This window comes from Meleagris gallopavo, unplaced genomic scaffold (assembly GCF_905368555.1).
Source record: "Meleagris gallopavo unplaced genomic scaffold, MGAL_WU_HG_1.1 scaffold_7, whole genome shotgun sequence".
Taxonomy (NCBI): domain Eukaryota; kingdom Metazoa; phylum Chordata; class Aves; order Galliformes; family Phasianidae; genus Meleagris; species Meleagris gallopavo.
Genome location: NW_028147021.1, coordinates 150,074 through 164,036, shown reverse-complemented (window position 1 = coordinate 164,036; position 13,963 = coordinate 150,074). Strand labels below are relative to the sequence as shown.

The 13,963-nt window shown below is 61.8% G+C and overlaps 2 protein-coding genes across 2 annotated transcripts in view; one reads left to right on the top strand and one right to left on the bottom strand.

The window, feature by feature from the left end:
- Positions 1 to 192: 192 nt before the first annotated feature.
- GAL3ST4 (galactose-3-O-sulfotransferase 4) lies at positions 193 to 12,062 on the bottom strand. The gene is made up of 4 exons (XM_085215152.1): positions 11,861 to 12,062; positions 4,729 to 4,842; positions 3,373 to 3,628; positions 193 to 2,146 (listed from the first exon to the last, which is right to left on the bottom strand). The coding sequence occupies exons 2-4, from the start codon at positions 4,836 to 4,838 to the stop codon at positions 1,346 to 1,348; spliced, it is 1,167 nt and encodes a 388-aa protein (XP_085071278.1). The 5' UTR covers positions 4,839 to 4,842; positions 11,861 to 12,062; the 3' UTR covers positions 193 to 1,345.
- The window catches only part of STAG3 (STAG3 cohesin complex component), a 47,509-nt gene continuing 36,999 nt past the window's right edge, over positions 3,454 to 13,963 (top strand). Inside the window, 8 exon segments of the mRNA XM_085215150.1 lie at positions 3,454 to 3,585; positions 4,689 to 4,811; positions 9,242 to 9,298; positions 9,404 to 9,500; positions 9,578 to 9,667; positions 11,817 to 11,913; positions 11,994 to 12,070; positions 13,247 to 13,451. Of these exon segments, the coding sequence (XP_085071276.1) occupies positions 4,762 to 4,811; positions 9,242 to 9,298; positions 9,404 to 9,500; positions 9,578 to 9,667; positions 11,817 to 11,913; positions 11,994 to 12,070; positions 13,247 to 13,451 (673 nt within the window). The 5' untranslated portion in view covers positions 3,454 to 3,585; positions 4,689 to 4,761.

Below are 13,963 nucleotides of genomic sequence, written 5' to 3'. Positions count from 1 at the left end.
GTCGTGTTACCAAGGCAACGCCTCAGGCTCCCCCATACTTCCGGCGCAGTCCATCCCTACTTCCGGCAACATCTCCACTTCCGGCGCATCCCCGTTACTTCCGGCACAGCCTTGCTGTTGCCAAGGCGACCGGGCGCTTCGCTGTGACGTCGCCTCACCCCGCGCCAAGTGATTGACAGCACCGCTAACCAATCAGCTTTCTACTAGCGGTTTTTATTGCCAGAGATACGAAAAAAAGGAAACGAATGGGGTAGCGAACCCACGATATGAATGGGGAAACCGGGGCCATCGGGACCCGACACCCACGTGGGGAAACTGAGGCACGAAGCGGGGTTTTGGGTCCCGTTGCGGGAGTGGGGAAACTGAGGCACAGGGCTGTACCGCAAAGGGGGAGCAGTGCTGTCACGTGACCCCATTTTTCTATGGGGAAACTGAGGCACAGTTCTGAACCGTAGTGATGCGTTACCCGTAGGGGAAGCTGAGGCACGGGGCCATCCCATAATGCTCCATTACCCATAATGCTCCATTACCCACAGGGGAAACTGAGGCACAGGGCCATCCCATAATGCTCCATTACCCATAATGCTCCATTACCCACAGGGGAAACTGAGGCACGGGGCCATCCCATAATGCTCCATTACCCATAATGCTCCATTACCCATAGGAAAAAGTGAAGCATGGAGCCATCCCATAATGCCCCATTACCCATAATGCCCCATTACCCATAATGCCCCATTACCCATAATGCTCCATTACCCACAGGGGAAACTGAGGCACAGACCCATCCCAGTGGAGCCCCCATTGATCCCTATAGGGGATCCACGACCCCCAGTGGAGATTCCAGTATCCATACGGGGAAACTGAGGCACAGGTTTGTTCCAATGGGGATTCACGACTCCCAGTGGGGGATCCATGACCCCCAGAGGGGAAACTGAGGCACAGAGCCGTACCGTAGTGATCCATTACCCACAGGGGAAACTGAGGCACAGGTTTGTTCCAATGGGGGATCCATGACTCCCAATGGGGAAACTGAGGCACAGAGCCGTACCGTAGTGATCCATTACCCAGTGGGGAAACTGAGGCACAGGGCTGTCCCAATGGGGGACCCACTGCTCCAAGTGGAGGATCCATGACTCCCAATGGGGGATCCATGACTCCCAATTGGGGATCCGTGACTCCCAATGGGGAAACTGAGGCACAGGGCTGTCCCAATGCGGGACCCACTGCTCCCAGTGGGGATCCATGACTCCCAATGGAGGATCCGTGACTCCCAATGGGGAAACTGAGGCACGGGCCATCCCAACGGGAGCCCCACATCTCCCGGGGGGGTCCCCGAGGCCCGGCCCTACCCTGCGGTCCCGTTCCCCCCAAACTGCTTCCTCTCCAGCCGGTCCTTGTACTGCAGCTCGGGGGTCGCCATCCTCTCGCACCTCTCCCTCTCGGCCGGCCCCAAATCCCCCCTGAGCGCGTAGCCGACCACGGCGGCCGCCCCCCGACCGGGCTGGAAAGGCTTCAGCTTCCCGTCGGTGATGGAGGGTCCCGGCAGGGGTCCCCCCCCCCTCAAACAACGCCGCGCCAAAGCGTCGCGCCGCCGGCGGAGCCGTTCCACCTCCTCGCGCATCCTCTGGGGGCCGAATTCCGCCACCCTCCTCCAAAAGGAGCGGTTGAAATGGACGTACAGAGCCCAGTCCAGGGCGTTCCATTCCCTCAGCCTCTCCGTCTCCTCGCCGGATAAAGGGCGGACGGAACTTTTAGGTCTGCCGTTTTGGGGAAAAGCCACGACGGCTTCGTGGGGCCAGCAGAGCGCGTGGCGCAGCAGCACCAGCGACTCGTCGAAATATTCGGCCAGCAGGACCAGGGCGAAGACGCCGTCCAGGGATCCGATGGCCGCCGTCACCGCCGTGCCGTTGGCCGGGGAGACGTCGGGGAGGCCGAAATCGAACCACAGGAGGTTGCGGGCGTAGTGGTTGCCTTTGAGGCCGGGTTGGTAGTAGAGGGACGGGGAGAGGAGGAAGGCGGAGCGGGACGGAGCGCGGCGGAAGGCCGGGACGGCGGCGCGGTAGTAGGAAAAGGCCGACTCGGCCGCCGTGGCCGGATCGCGGGCGATGGAGAAGTAGAAGCTGTCGGGGGGCATCACGCGGCGCACCTGGGGGGGACAGAGGGGGGCTGGGGGCTCGTGGAGGCCGTCGGGTTCGTCGTTGGTGGCTTTGGGAAGGGTTGAAACCGGCGTCTGCGTCGGTGGGCAGTGATCGCGGCGTCCCTGGCCCAAACGTCCACGGACCCCCAACGTCCCCACGGACCCCAAACGTCCCCACAGACCCCAGGTCCCAGCCCCAAACGTCCCCACGGACCCCCAGTGTCCCCATGGAACCCCAGTGTCCCCACGGACCCCAAACGTCCCCACGGACCTCCAGTGTCCCCATGGACCCCAAACGTCCCCACGGACCTCCAGTGTCCCCATGGACCCCCAACGTCCCCACGGACCCCCAACGTCCCCATGGACCCCCAACGTCCCCACGGACCCCCAACGTCCCCATGGACCCCCAACGTCCCCACAGACCCCCAACGTCCCCATGGACCCCCAGTGTCCCCATGGACCCCCAACGTCCCCAAGGACCCCCAGTGTCCCCAAGGACCCCCAACGTCCCCACGGACCCCCAACGTCCTCACGGACCCCCAGTGTCCCCACGGACCCAAACGTCCCCACGGACCCCAGTCCCCACAACCCCAACGTCCCCACAGACCCCCAACGTCCCCACGGACCCCCAGTGTCCCCTGGACCCCCAACGTCCCCACGGACCCCCAGTGTCCCCATGGATCCCAAACGTCCCCATGGACCCCCAACGTCCCCACGGACCCCCAACGTTCCCCGGACCCCCACTGTCCCCATGGACCCCCAACGTCCCCATGGACCCCCAGCGTCCCATGGACCCCCAGTGTCCCCACGGACTCAAAACGTCCCCACGGACCCCCAACGTCCCCACGGACCCCCACTGACCCCATGGACCCCCACCAACCCCATTGGACACCATTGACCCCCATTGACCCCTAATGTCCCCACTGACCCCCATTGATCCCCTCCAACCCCGCTGGACACCATTAACCCCAATGACCCCCAATGTCCCCATTGACCCCCAAATGTCCCCAAAGTCTCCATTGACCTCAATGTCCCCATTGACCCCAATTTCTCCATTGCCCCCCACTGACCCCCAACGTCCCCTTTGACCCCTTTGACTCTTTTGGACCACATTGACCCCCATTGTCCCCAATGTCCCCACTGACCCCAAAATCCTCACCGACCCCTTTGTTCCCAACTGTCCCCAACGTCCCCAAATCCCCCCGCCCCCCTCCCTCTGCCCCCCAGCCCCCCACCTCACTGAGGTTGAACCGCATGTGGTGACAGATGATGTCGAAGGGGGGTCCCCCACTTTTGAAGCCCTTCACCCTTTCGGCCCGGAACATTTCGGGATACCCAAATTGGTAGCGGTGGGGGAGGGCGAAGCGAAGCCCCCTCCCCTCCCCGAAGCGGTGCAGGAGGTTCACCACGCTGCTGCCCCCCGTCTTGTGGGTCTTCAGGAACACCAGGTGGGTACGGGGGCGGCAGGGGGGCTGCGGGGCCGCCGGGCGGCTGGGGGGGCAGTGGGGTCAACAGGGGACGTGGGGGTCCCTGAGATACGGGGCAGTGGGGGGTCCGGCATGGGGCACCCAATGGGATGGGATCATTATGGGACCAGTATGGGGCACCCAATGGGATGGGGATCATTATGGGACCAGTATGGGGCACCCAATGGGATGGAGACCAGTATGGGACCAGTATGGGGCACCCAATGGGATGGGGATCATTATGGGACCAGTATGGGGCACCCAATGGGATGGGGATCATTATGGGACCAGTATGGGGCACCCAATGGGATAGGGATCAATATGGGACCAGTATGAGGCACCCAATGGGATGGAGACCAGTATGGGGTGCCTGATGGGACCAGTATGGGGCACCCAATGGGATGGAGACCAGTATAGGGTATCCAATGGGACCAGTATGGGGCACCCAATGGGATGGAGACCAGTATGGGGTATCCAATGGGACCAGTATGGGGCATGCAATGGGATGGAGACCAGTATGGGGTATCCAATGGGACCAGTATGGGGCACCCAATGGGACGGAGACCAGTATGGGGTATCCAATGGGACCAGTATGGGGCACCCAATGAGATGGAGACCAGTATGGGGCACCCAATGGGACCAGTATGGGGCACCCAATGGGACGGAGACCAGTATGGGATGCCCGATGGGACCAGTATGGGGCACCCAATGGGACGGAGACCAGTATGGGGTACCCAATGGGACCAGTATGGGGCACCCAATGGGATGGAGACCAGTATGGGGTACCCAATGGGATGGAGACCAGTATGGGGCACCCAATGGGATGGAGACCAGTATGGGGTATCCAATGGGACGGGCACCAGTATGGGGCACCCAATGGGACCAGTATGGGGCACCCAATGGGACGGAGACCAGTATGGGGCACCCAATGGGACGGAGACCAGTATGGGGCACCCAATAGGATCAGGATCGGGCTCCCAATGGACAAGACCACTTATGGGACCCCCCAAAATGGGGCCATTATGGGCCACTCAGTGGGACCCCACGGGACCCCCAGCGGGACGGTGACCCATTATGGGGGTCAGGGACCCCACAGGGACCCCCCAGGTGACCCCCGCTCCTCACCTGCGCCACGGAGGCCCCCTCAGGAGCTGTAGGATGAAGCCCACGGCCACGCAGACCCCCAGGACCACCCCAAATCCCTGCAGGTGGCGGCGGGGGGGGGGAACCTTCATGGTCCTGTAGGGTTACGGGGACGTCACCGGGGGGGGGGGGGGGGGGGGGGCGGCACCGGGGGCTTTGGGATCAACGGGGGCATCGGGGTCAGGGGGGACTTCGGGGTCACGTTGGGGTCAGTGGGGACGTTGTGGGAAGGGGGGGGGCACAGAGATCCCGGCCCCACCCGGAGCCACGTGGTGTTGTGTCCCCCCCCCCCCCCTCTCATTACGGGAATGGGATGAGGACAGCTATGCGTCACCCCCCCCCCCCCCCCGGTGTCCCCACCCAATGACCTCAAAGCGCCACGTGGCCCCCAGACTCCCCCCCATCTCCCCCCAAATTCCCACATTTCCCCTTATCCCCACCCTCTCCGCTGCATCCCTGTACCCCCCACATCTCTGTGCCCCCCCATATCCCTGTACCCCCCCCATATCCCTGTACCCCCCCCATATCCCTGTACCCCCCCATATCCCTGTACCCCCCCCATATCCCTGTGCCCTCCCCATATCCCTGTACCCCCCCCATATCCCTGTACCCCCCATATCCCCACCCCCCACATCCCTGTACCCCCCCCACATCTCTGTGCCCCCCCACATCCCTGTGCCCCCCCCATATCCCTGTACCCCCCCCATATCCCTGTACCCCCCATATCCCCACCCCCCACATCCCTGTACCCCCCCCACATCTCTGTGCCCCCCACATCCCTGTGCCCCCCCCATATCCCTGTACCCCCCCCATATCCCTGTACCCCCCATATCCCCACCCCCCACATCCCTGTACCCCCCCCACATCTCTGTGCCCCCCCACATCCCTGTGCCCCCCCCATATCCCTGTACCCCCCCCATATCCCTGTACCCCCCATATCCCCACCCCCCCCACATCCCTGTACCCCCCCATATCCCTGTACCCCCCATATCCCCACCCCCCACATCCCTGTACCCCCCCCACATCTCTCCCCCCCCCACATCCCTGTGCCCCCCCCATATCCCTGTACCCCCCCCACATCCCTGTACCCCCCATATCCCCACCCACCCCACATCCCTGTACCCCCCCACATCCCTGTACCCCCCCACATCCCTGTGCCCCCCCCATATCCCTGTACCCCCCCCACATCCCTGTACCCCCCCCATATCCCCACCCCCCCACATCCCTGTGCCCCCCCCATATCCCTGTACCTCCTCCATATCCCCACCCCCACATCCCTGTACCCCCCCATATCTCTGTACCCCCCCATATCCTGTACCCCCCCAATCCCTTTACCCCCCCATACCTCCCTCCCCCCCAAATCCACTCCACCCCCCCCCAACCCCTTACCCCCCATGCAGCCCCCCATCCCCCCCCCCACATCCCTCTACCCCAAACCATCCCCATAGGTCCCCATATTCCCCCCCATATCCCCACACCCCATATCTCCACATTCCCCCATGCCCCCCCATCCCCGCATACGCCCTCTGCCGCCCAACGGGGTAACTTGATTACCTGCACTCAGGCCCTCCTCAGCCGGATACGATCCTATGGGGGGGGGGGGGGGGCACTGGGATGTACTTGGAGGGCACTGGGAGGGGACTGGGGGCACTGGGAGGGCACGAGGAGGAGACTGGGGGAGGGGGACGGGGAAGGGGGGGGGCACTGGAAGGAGCTGAGGGGGTCCTTGAACGGCCCGGGGTGGGGGGGGGGGGGAGTTCCTGAGGGGGTTTTGGTGGCCACCCGGGGGGTACTGGGAGGCGCTCGGGGGCATTGGGGGGGTACAGGGAAGTTACTGGGAGGGGACTGGGGATACTGGGGGGTACTGGGGGGGTCCCGGCGCGTTCGACGAAGTTTACCTTCTCTGGGACTCGGCCGACGCCCTGAAGGGAAGGGGCGGCACTGGGAGGGAAGGGAAAGTTTGGGAGGGAACTGGGATTTACTGGGAAGGATGGGGGATGGAACTGGGAGATACTGGGAGGGAATGGGAAGGGGCGTGGGGGGGCACTGGGAGGGAATTTGGGGGGACTGGAAGTTACTGGGAGGGAACTGGGAAGAGTTGGGAGGGAAACTGGGGTGGAACTGGGGCGGGAGTGATGGGAAGTGGGAGATACTGGGAGGGAATGGGATGGGGCAGGGAAGGGGCTCTGGGATGGATATGGGGGGGAGGGGGAAACACTGGTAGATACTGGGAAGGGAACCTGTGGGGAACTGGGGGGGAATAGGGAAAGTTTTGGGGGAGAAATGGGGCATGAAGTGCTCTTGGGACACCGATATGGGGGGCTATGGGGACATGGCTATAGGGCCCTATAGGGACCCTTCTATAGGGGCTATAGGGACGTGGGGGCTATAGGAACACAGGAGCTATGGGGACGTGGTTATAGGGTCCTATAGGGACCTTTCTATAGGGCTTATAAGGACATGGGGGCTATAGGGACACAGGGGCTATGGAGACACTATAGGGACATGAGGGCTATGGGGACACGGCCATAAAGCCCTATAGAGACCCTTCTATAGGGCACTATAGGGACACGGGGGCTATGGCTCCCAATATGGCCCTATAGCGAGGTTCTTCCTACAGCTCCCTATAGGGCCATAAAGTGGGGTTTCTTTTATGGCTCCCTATAGGGCTCTGTGGTTGCGTTTCTGTAACCTCATAAAGGCCCTATGGCGAGCCGCTATGTGGGCCTCCAAGGAATCAAGAAGAGACCCCTATAGGACCCCTATAGGACCCGCCCCCAGACCCCAAGCGGGACCCCAATAGGCCCCGCCCCTCACTCCCCCCTCCCCCCTCGGAAAAGGGGCGGGGCCAGGTTCGCGCATGCGCGTTACGAAACGGCGCCACCTCCCGTTAAGCCCCGCCCTCTTTTGCCGTCGCGAATTTTCCCGCGCGCGGGAAGGCACGTGTGGGGGGCGTGACGTCGCCGTGAGGCGAGGCGCGGGGGGGGGCGGGAGGGACCCCCGATTGGGGAGGGGGGCGTTGAGGGGGGCGGGGGGAGGGGGGGAAGAAATTTGGGGTCCTTGGGGGGGGGTTTGGAACGGCCTTATGGGGAAATGTGGGGCTTTGGGACCCCCCCCACGCATCCTATGGGACCCCGGGGGGGTTTTATGGGGAAATGTGGGGTCTGGGGGGGGGGATTTGGGGTTTGGGACCCCCTAGTGGGACACTGGGCCTCCCCCCCCCTCCTCCTTTAGGGACTTTCTGGGGAAATGTGGGGTATGGGACCCTCCCGGGTGATCTTATGGGGGAAATTGGGGTTTGGGACCCCCCCCCGCTCCCCCTTTTTGGGGTTTTATGGGGAAATTTGGGGTCTGTGGGGTGGGGGGGGTGATTTGGGGTTTGGGATCCCACCCCTCCCCCAGCCTGAGGGACCTCATGGGGAAATGGGGGGTATGGGACCCCCACAGGTGATCTTACAGTGGGAATGTGGGGTCTGAGACCCCCCCCCCCATGTAAACTTATAGGGGAAATGGGGCTTTGGAACCCCCCCCCCCCCCCCCCCCCCCCCCCGTGTGATCTTTTGGGGTAAATGTGGGATCTGAGACCCTCCCCATGTGAGCTTATGGGGGAAATGGAGGGCATGGGACCCCCAAGCCTCCCCCCCATGTTACTTTATAGGGGAAATGCGGGCTTTGAGAGCCCCCCCCACGTGAGATTATAGGGGAAATGTGGGGCACGGGACCCCCCTATGTGATCTTATAGGGGAAATTAAGGGTTTGGGACCCCCCCGTGTTATCTTAAAGGGGGTATGTGGGACATGGAACCCCCCCATGTGATCTTATGGGGGAAATTGGGGCACAGGACCCCCCCCATGTTAACTTATGGGGGAAATTAAGGGTTTGGGACCCCCCCAATTGCTCTTATAGGGGAAACTGGGGGCTTGGGAGTCTCCTTAAGTGATCTTATAGGGGAAATTGGGGCACAGGACCCCCCCCCCCGTGATCTTATGGGAGCAATTAGGGATTTGGGACCCCCCATGTTACCTTATAGGGGAAATTGGGGGTTTGGGACCCCCCCATGTTACCTTATAGGGAAAATTAAGGGTTTGGGACCCGCCCATGTTACCTTATAGGGGAAATTGGCGGTTTGGGACCCCCCCATGTTACCTTATAGGGAAAATTAAGGGTCTGGGACCCCCCCATGTTACCTTATAGGGAAAATTAAGGGTCTGGGACCCCCCATGTTACCTTATAGGGAAAATTAAGGGTTTGGGACCCCCCCATGTTAACTTATAGGGGAAATGTGGGGCACGGGACCCCCATGTGTTAGCTTACAGGAGAAATATGGGGCACGGGACTCCTCCGTGTTAACTTATAGGGGAATTATGGGGCATGGGAGCCCCTCCATGTTACCTTATAGGGGAAATTGGGGGTTTGGGACCCCCCCATGTTAACTTATAGGGGAAATGTGGGGCACGAGACCCCCCCCCCCCCCCAACATCCCCAATGTCCCCAGGTCCGTCCCCATGGACCCACAGCATCCGACCCAGCCCTCATTGCCGCCCCCCAGCCCGTAAGTTGAGGTGACACGGAAGTGTCCCCAACCCCCTCCCCCCAAATCCCCCCCCTCCCCCCCATCACGCCCCCCCCCCCCATTGTGCCCCCATTGACCCCACAGTGCCAGCAGCGACGATGAGGACTCAGGCAGTGACTTTGAGGACACCCTGCCCCAAAAATCGGGGCTGAGGAGGAACCCCCCCCGCCGCCGTCGCCCTGTAGGTGTCACCCCCCCTTCCCCCCCCCCCCCCCGTGTCACCTCAGCCCCCCCGGTGTCACCGTGTCACCCCTGCAGGTCCCCAAACGGAGGAGGTTGGGGAATGAAAGCGAGGAGGGGGAGAACAGCCTCTACCAGGCGGTCATCGGGGGGAGGGCGGCTGTGCAGGTGATGGGGGGCTGGGGGGGCAGTGGGGGGAAATGGGGGCAGTGGGTTAAAGGGGGGCAGTGGGGTCTATGGGGGACATTGGGTGCAATGGGGGACATTGGGAGCAATGGGGGACAGTGGGGACATTGGGGTCAATGGGGGACATTGGGGTCAATGGGGGACATTGGGGTCGATGGGGGACATTGGGGTCAATGGGGGACATTGGGGGCGATGGGGTCAATGGGGGACATTGGGGACATTGGGGCGATGGGGACATTGGGGTCGATGGGGACACTGGGGTCAATGGGGGACACTGGGGACAATGGGGGACATTGGGGACAATGGGGGACATTGGGGGCGATGGGGACATTGGGGGTGATGGGGACACTGGGGGCAATGGGGGACATTGGGGACATTGGGGGCGATGGGGACACTGGGGGCAATGGGGGACACTGGGGGCAATGGCGGACATTGGGGACATGGAGGCAATGAGGACATTGGGGTCAATGGGGAACATTGGGCTCAATGGGGGGCAATGGGAAAATGGGGGACATCAGGGACAATGGGGGCATTGGGGGCAGTGGGGACATGTAGGGATGTTGGGGACATTGGGGGCAATGGGGACGTGGGGGGCAATGGGGACATGGGGGGATATTGGGGACATTATGGGGCAGTGGGGACATTGGGGATGTTGGGGGATATTGGGGGCAACGGGGACATTGGGGGGATATTGGGGACATTGGGGGGAATGGGGACGTTGGGGGCAATGGGATCAATGGGGACATTGGGGTATTGGGGACAGTGGGGGCAATGGTGACGTCGTTGCGTGTCAGCTCATGTCGCCATGTGTGTCATCCCGTGTCTGCCCTATGTCCCTATGTCCATCCTGTGTCCACCCCACGTCTGTCACATGTCCGTCCCATGTCCATCACGTGTCTTCATACCCACCCCGTGTCCATTCCATGTCCACCCCATGTCCATCCCATGTCTATCCCATGTTCTCATGTCCATCCCGTGTCCATCTTATGTCCGCCCTATGTCCATCCCACGTCTTGATGTCTGTCCCATGTCCGTCCCATATCCGTCCCATGTTCTCATGTCCATTCCATGTCTTCATGCCCACCCCATGTCCCCATGTCCATCCCATGTCCATCACAAGTCCCCATGTCCATCCTATGTCCCCATGTCCTTCCCTTTTCCGTCTCATGTCCATCCCATGTTCCCACGTCTATCCCATGTTTTCACGTCCATCCCGTGTCCATCTTATGTCCCCCTGTCCATCCCATGTCTTCATGTCCATCCCATGTCTTCATGTCCGTCCCATGTCCGTCCCATGTTCCCATGTCCATCTCATGTCTCCATGTCCATCCCATGTCTTCATGCCCATCCCATGTCTTCATGTCTGTCCCATGTCCGTCCCATGTCCTTATGTCCATCCCATGTCTTCATGTCCGTCCCATGTCCCCGTGTCGTCCCCATGTCCATTCTATGTCCCCATGTCCATCTCATGTCCCCATGTCCATCCCATGTCTTCATGTCCGTCCCATGTCCCCGTGTCCGTCCCATATCCCCATGTCCATCTCATGTCCTCATGTCCATCCCATGTCCCCATGTCCATCTCATGTCCCCATGTCCATCTCATGTCCCCATGTCCGTCCCATGTCCATCCAGTGTCCCCATGTCCGTCCCATGTCCATCTCATGTCCCCATGTCCATCCCATGTTCCCATGTCCGTCCCATGTCCCCATGTCCATCCCATGTCTTCATGTCCATCTCATGTCCCCATGTCCATCTCATGTCCCCATGTCCATCCCATGTCTTCATGTCCATCTCATGTCCCCATGTCCGTCCCATGTCTTCATGTCCATCCCATGTCCCCATGTCCGTCTCATGTCCCCATGTCCATTCTATGTCCATTCAGTGTCCCCATGTCCGTCCCATGTCCATCCCATATCCCCATGTCCATTCCATGTTCCCATGTCTGTCTCATGTCCCCATGTCCATCTCATGTCCCCATGTCCATCTCATGTTCCCATGTCCATCTCATGTCCCCATGTCCATGTCCTGTGCCCATGTCCGTCCCATGTCCCCATGTCCGTCCCGTGTCCCCATGTCCGTCCCGTGTCCCCATGTCCGTCCCGTGTCCCCATGTCCGTCCCGTGTCCCGCAGGCTGTGGCTGATGAGTGGTTGGAGGACTACAAACGTGACCGCACCGCCGCCTTCCTGCAGCTGATCAACTTCATCGTCCGCTCCTGCGGCTGCCGAGGTCCCCGAACGTCCCCAAACGTCCCCAAATGTCCCCGTGTGTCCCCACGTGTCCCCACGGGTCCCCATTTGTCACCCCAGGGACGGTGACGGCGGCGATGCTGCGGGACTTGGACAACGTGGGCATCATCCAGCGGCTGACAGAGAGCTTCCAGGAGGTGGGGACACTGTGGGGACACGGAGGGGACATCGTGGGGACACGGAGGGGACATTGTGGGGACACGGAGGGGACATCGTGGGGACATCGTGGGGACAGGAGGAGGAGGAGAGTTTGGAGGAGCTGCCGTGGGTTCAGGTTGTGGGAGCTGCGGGGACATGGGGACAGGGCCACCGTGTCACCTCCTGTCACTGTCATCCCCTGTCCCCGTGGTCACAGTGACACCGAGTGACATAAGAATGGTACCGGCCTGTCACCCTGTCCTTGTCCCCATGGCCACAGGTTCCCCAGGTGACACCCATCCTTGTCCCCCATCCCTGTCACCTCCTGTCCTTGTCCCCCTGGTCGCAGTGTCCCCAAGTGACACAAGGATGGTACCACGGTGTCACCGTGTCCCTGTCACCCACTCCTGTCACCTCCTGTCCTTGTCCCCATGGCCGCTGTGATCCCAGGTGACACCCATCTATGTCACCATGTCCCTGTCCCCTATTCCTGTCACCCCTTGCCCTTGTCCCCATGGTCACAATGATCCCAGGTGACACAAGGAGGCACCACGGCGTCACCCTTTTCTTGTCACCTTTTGTCCCCATGGCCACAATGACCCCAGGTGACACAAGGAGGCACCACGGCGTCCCCCTCTTCTTGTCACCTTTTGTCCCCATGGCCACAATGACCCCAGGTGACACAAGGAGGCACCACGGCGTCACCCTCTTCTTGTCACCTTTTGTCCCCATGGCCACAATGACCCCAGGTGACACAAGGAGGCACCACGGCGTCACCCTTTTCTTGTCACCTTTTGTCCCCATGGTCACAATGACCCCAGGGTGACACAAGGAGGCACCATGGTGTCACCCTCTTCTTGTCACCTTTTGTCCCCATGGTCACAATGACCCCAGGTGACACAAGGAGGCACCACGGCGTCACCCTCTTCTTGTCACCTTTTGTCCCCATGGCCACAATGACCCCCGGTGACACAAGGAGGCACCACAGCGTCACCCTCTTCTTGTCACCTTTTGTCCCCATGGCCACAATGACCCCAGGTGACACAAGGAGGCACCACGGTGACACAAGGAGGCACCACAGTGTCACCCTCTTCTTGTCACCTTTTGTCCCCATGGCCACAATGACCCCAGGTGACACAAGGACGGTCCCCTGACGTCCCCTCCGTGCCCCCCAGGGCTCGGCCTCCTACCCGCTGTCCCTGCAGACGCAGCGCTGGCGCCGTTTCCGGGTGACATTTGGGGACACGGTGACGGCGCTGGCCCTGCGGTGCCGCCACGCCGCGCTGTACGACGGCTTCCTGCTGGGCGGCCTGGTGGCGCTGCTCACCACCATGAGCGACTGCCGCGTCAGGGCCTTCCGGCACACCGCCACCCTGGCTGGTGGGTGGCAACGGGGGGTGGGGGGCGTCTCTGAGTGGGGGGCGTCGGAGGGTGGGGGACATTGGAGGGTGGGGGACATCAGAGGCTGGGTGACACCGGAGGGTGGGGGGCGTCGGAGGGTGGGGGACATCAGAGGCTGGGTGACACCAGAGGGTGGGGGGCGTCAGAGGGTGGGGGACATCAGAGGCTGGGTGACACTGGAGGGTGGGTGACATCAGAGGCTGGGTGACACCAGAGGGTGGGGGGCGTCAGAGGGTGGGGGACATCAGAGGCTGGGTGACACCGGAGGGTGGGGGGCGTCAGAGGGTGGGGGACGTCGGAGGGTGGGGGACATCTCGGAGTGGGGGACATCGGAGGGTGGGGGACATCTCTGAGTGGGTGACATCTTTGAGTGGGTGACATCAGAGGCTGGGTGACATCGGAGGCTGGGTGACATTGGAGGGTGGGGGACATCTGACGGTTGGGGGACATCTCTGAGTGGGGGCATCAGAGGCTAGGTGACACCAGAGGGT

Coding starts and splice junctions, on each gene's coding strand:
- GAL3ST4 (XM_085215152.1), bottom strand. CDS start 4,838: ATGAAGGTTCCCCCCCCCCGCCGCCACCTGCAGGGATTTGGGGTGGTC. Junction 3,629..4,728: donor AGGGGGCCTCCGTGGCGCAG/GTGAGGAGCGGG, acceptor CTGCCCCCCCAG/CCGCCCGGCGGCCCCGCAGC. Junction 2,147..3,372: donor TGCGGTTCAACCTCAGTGAG/GTGGGGGGCTGG, acceptor TGTCCCCCCCAG/GTGCGCCGCGTGATGCCCCC.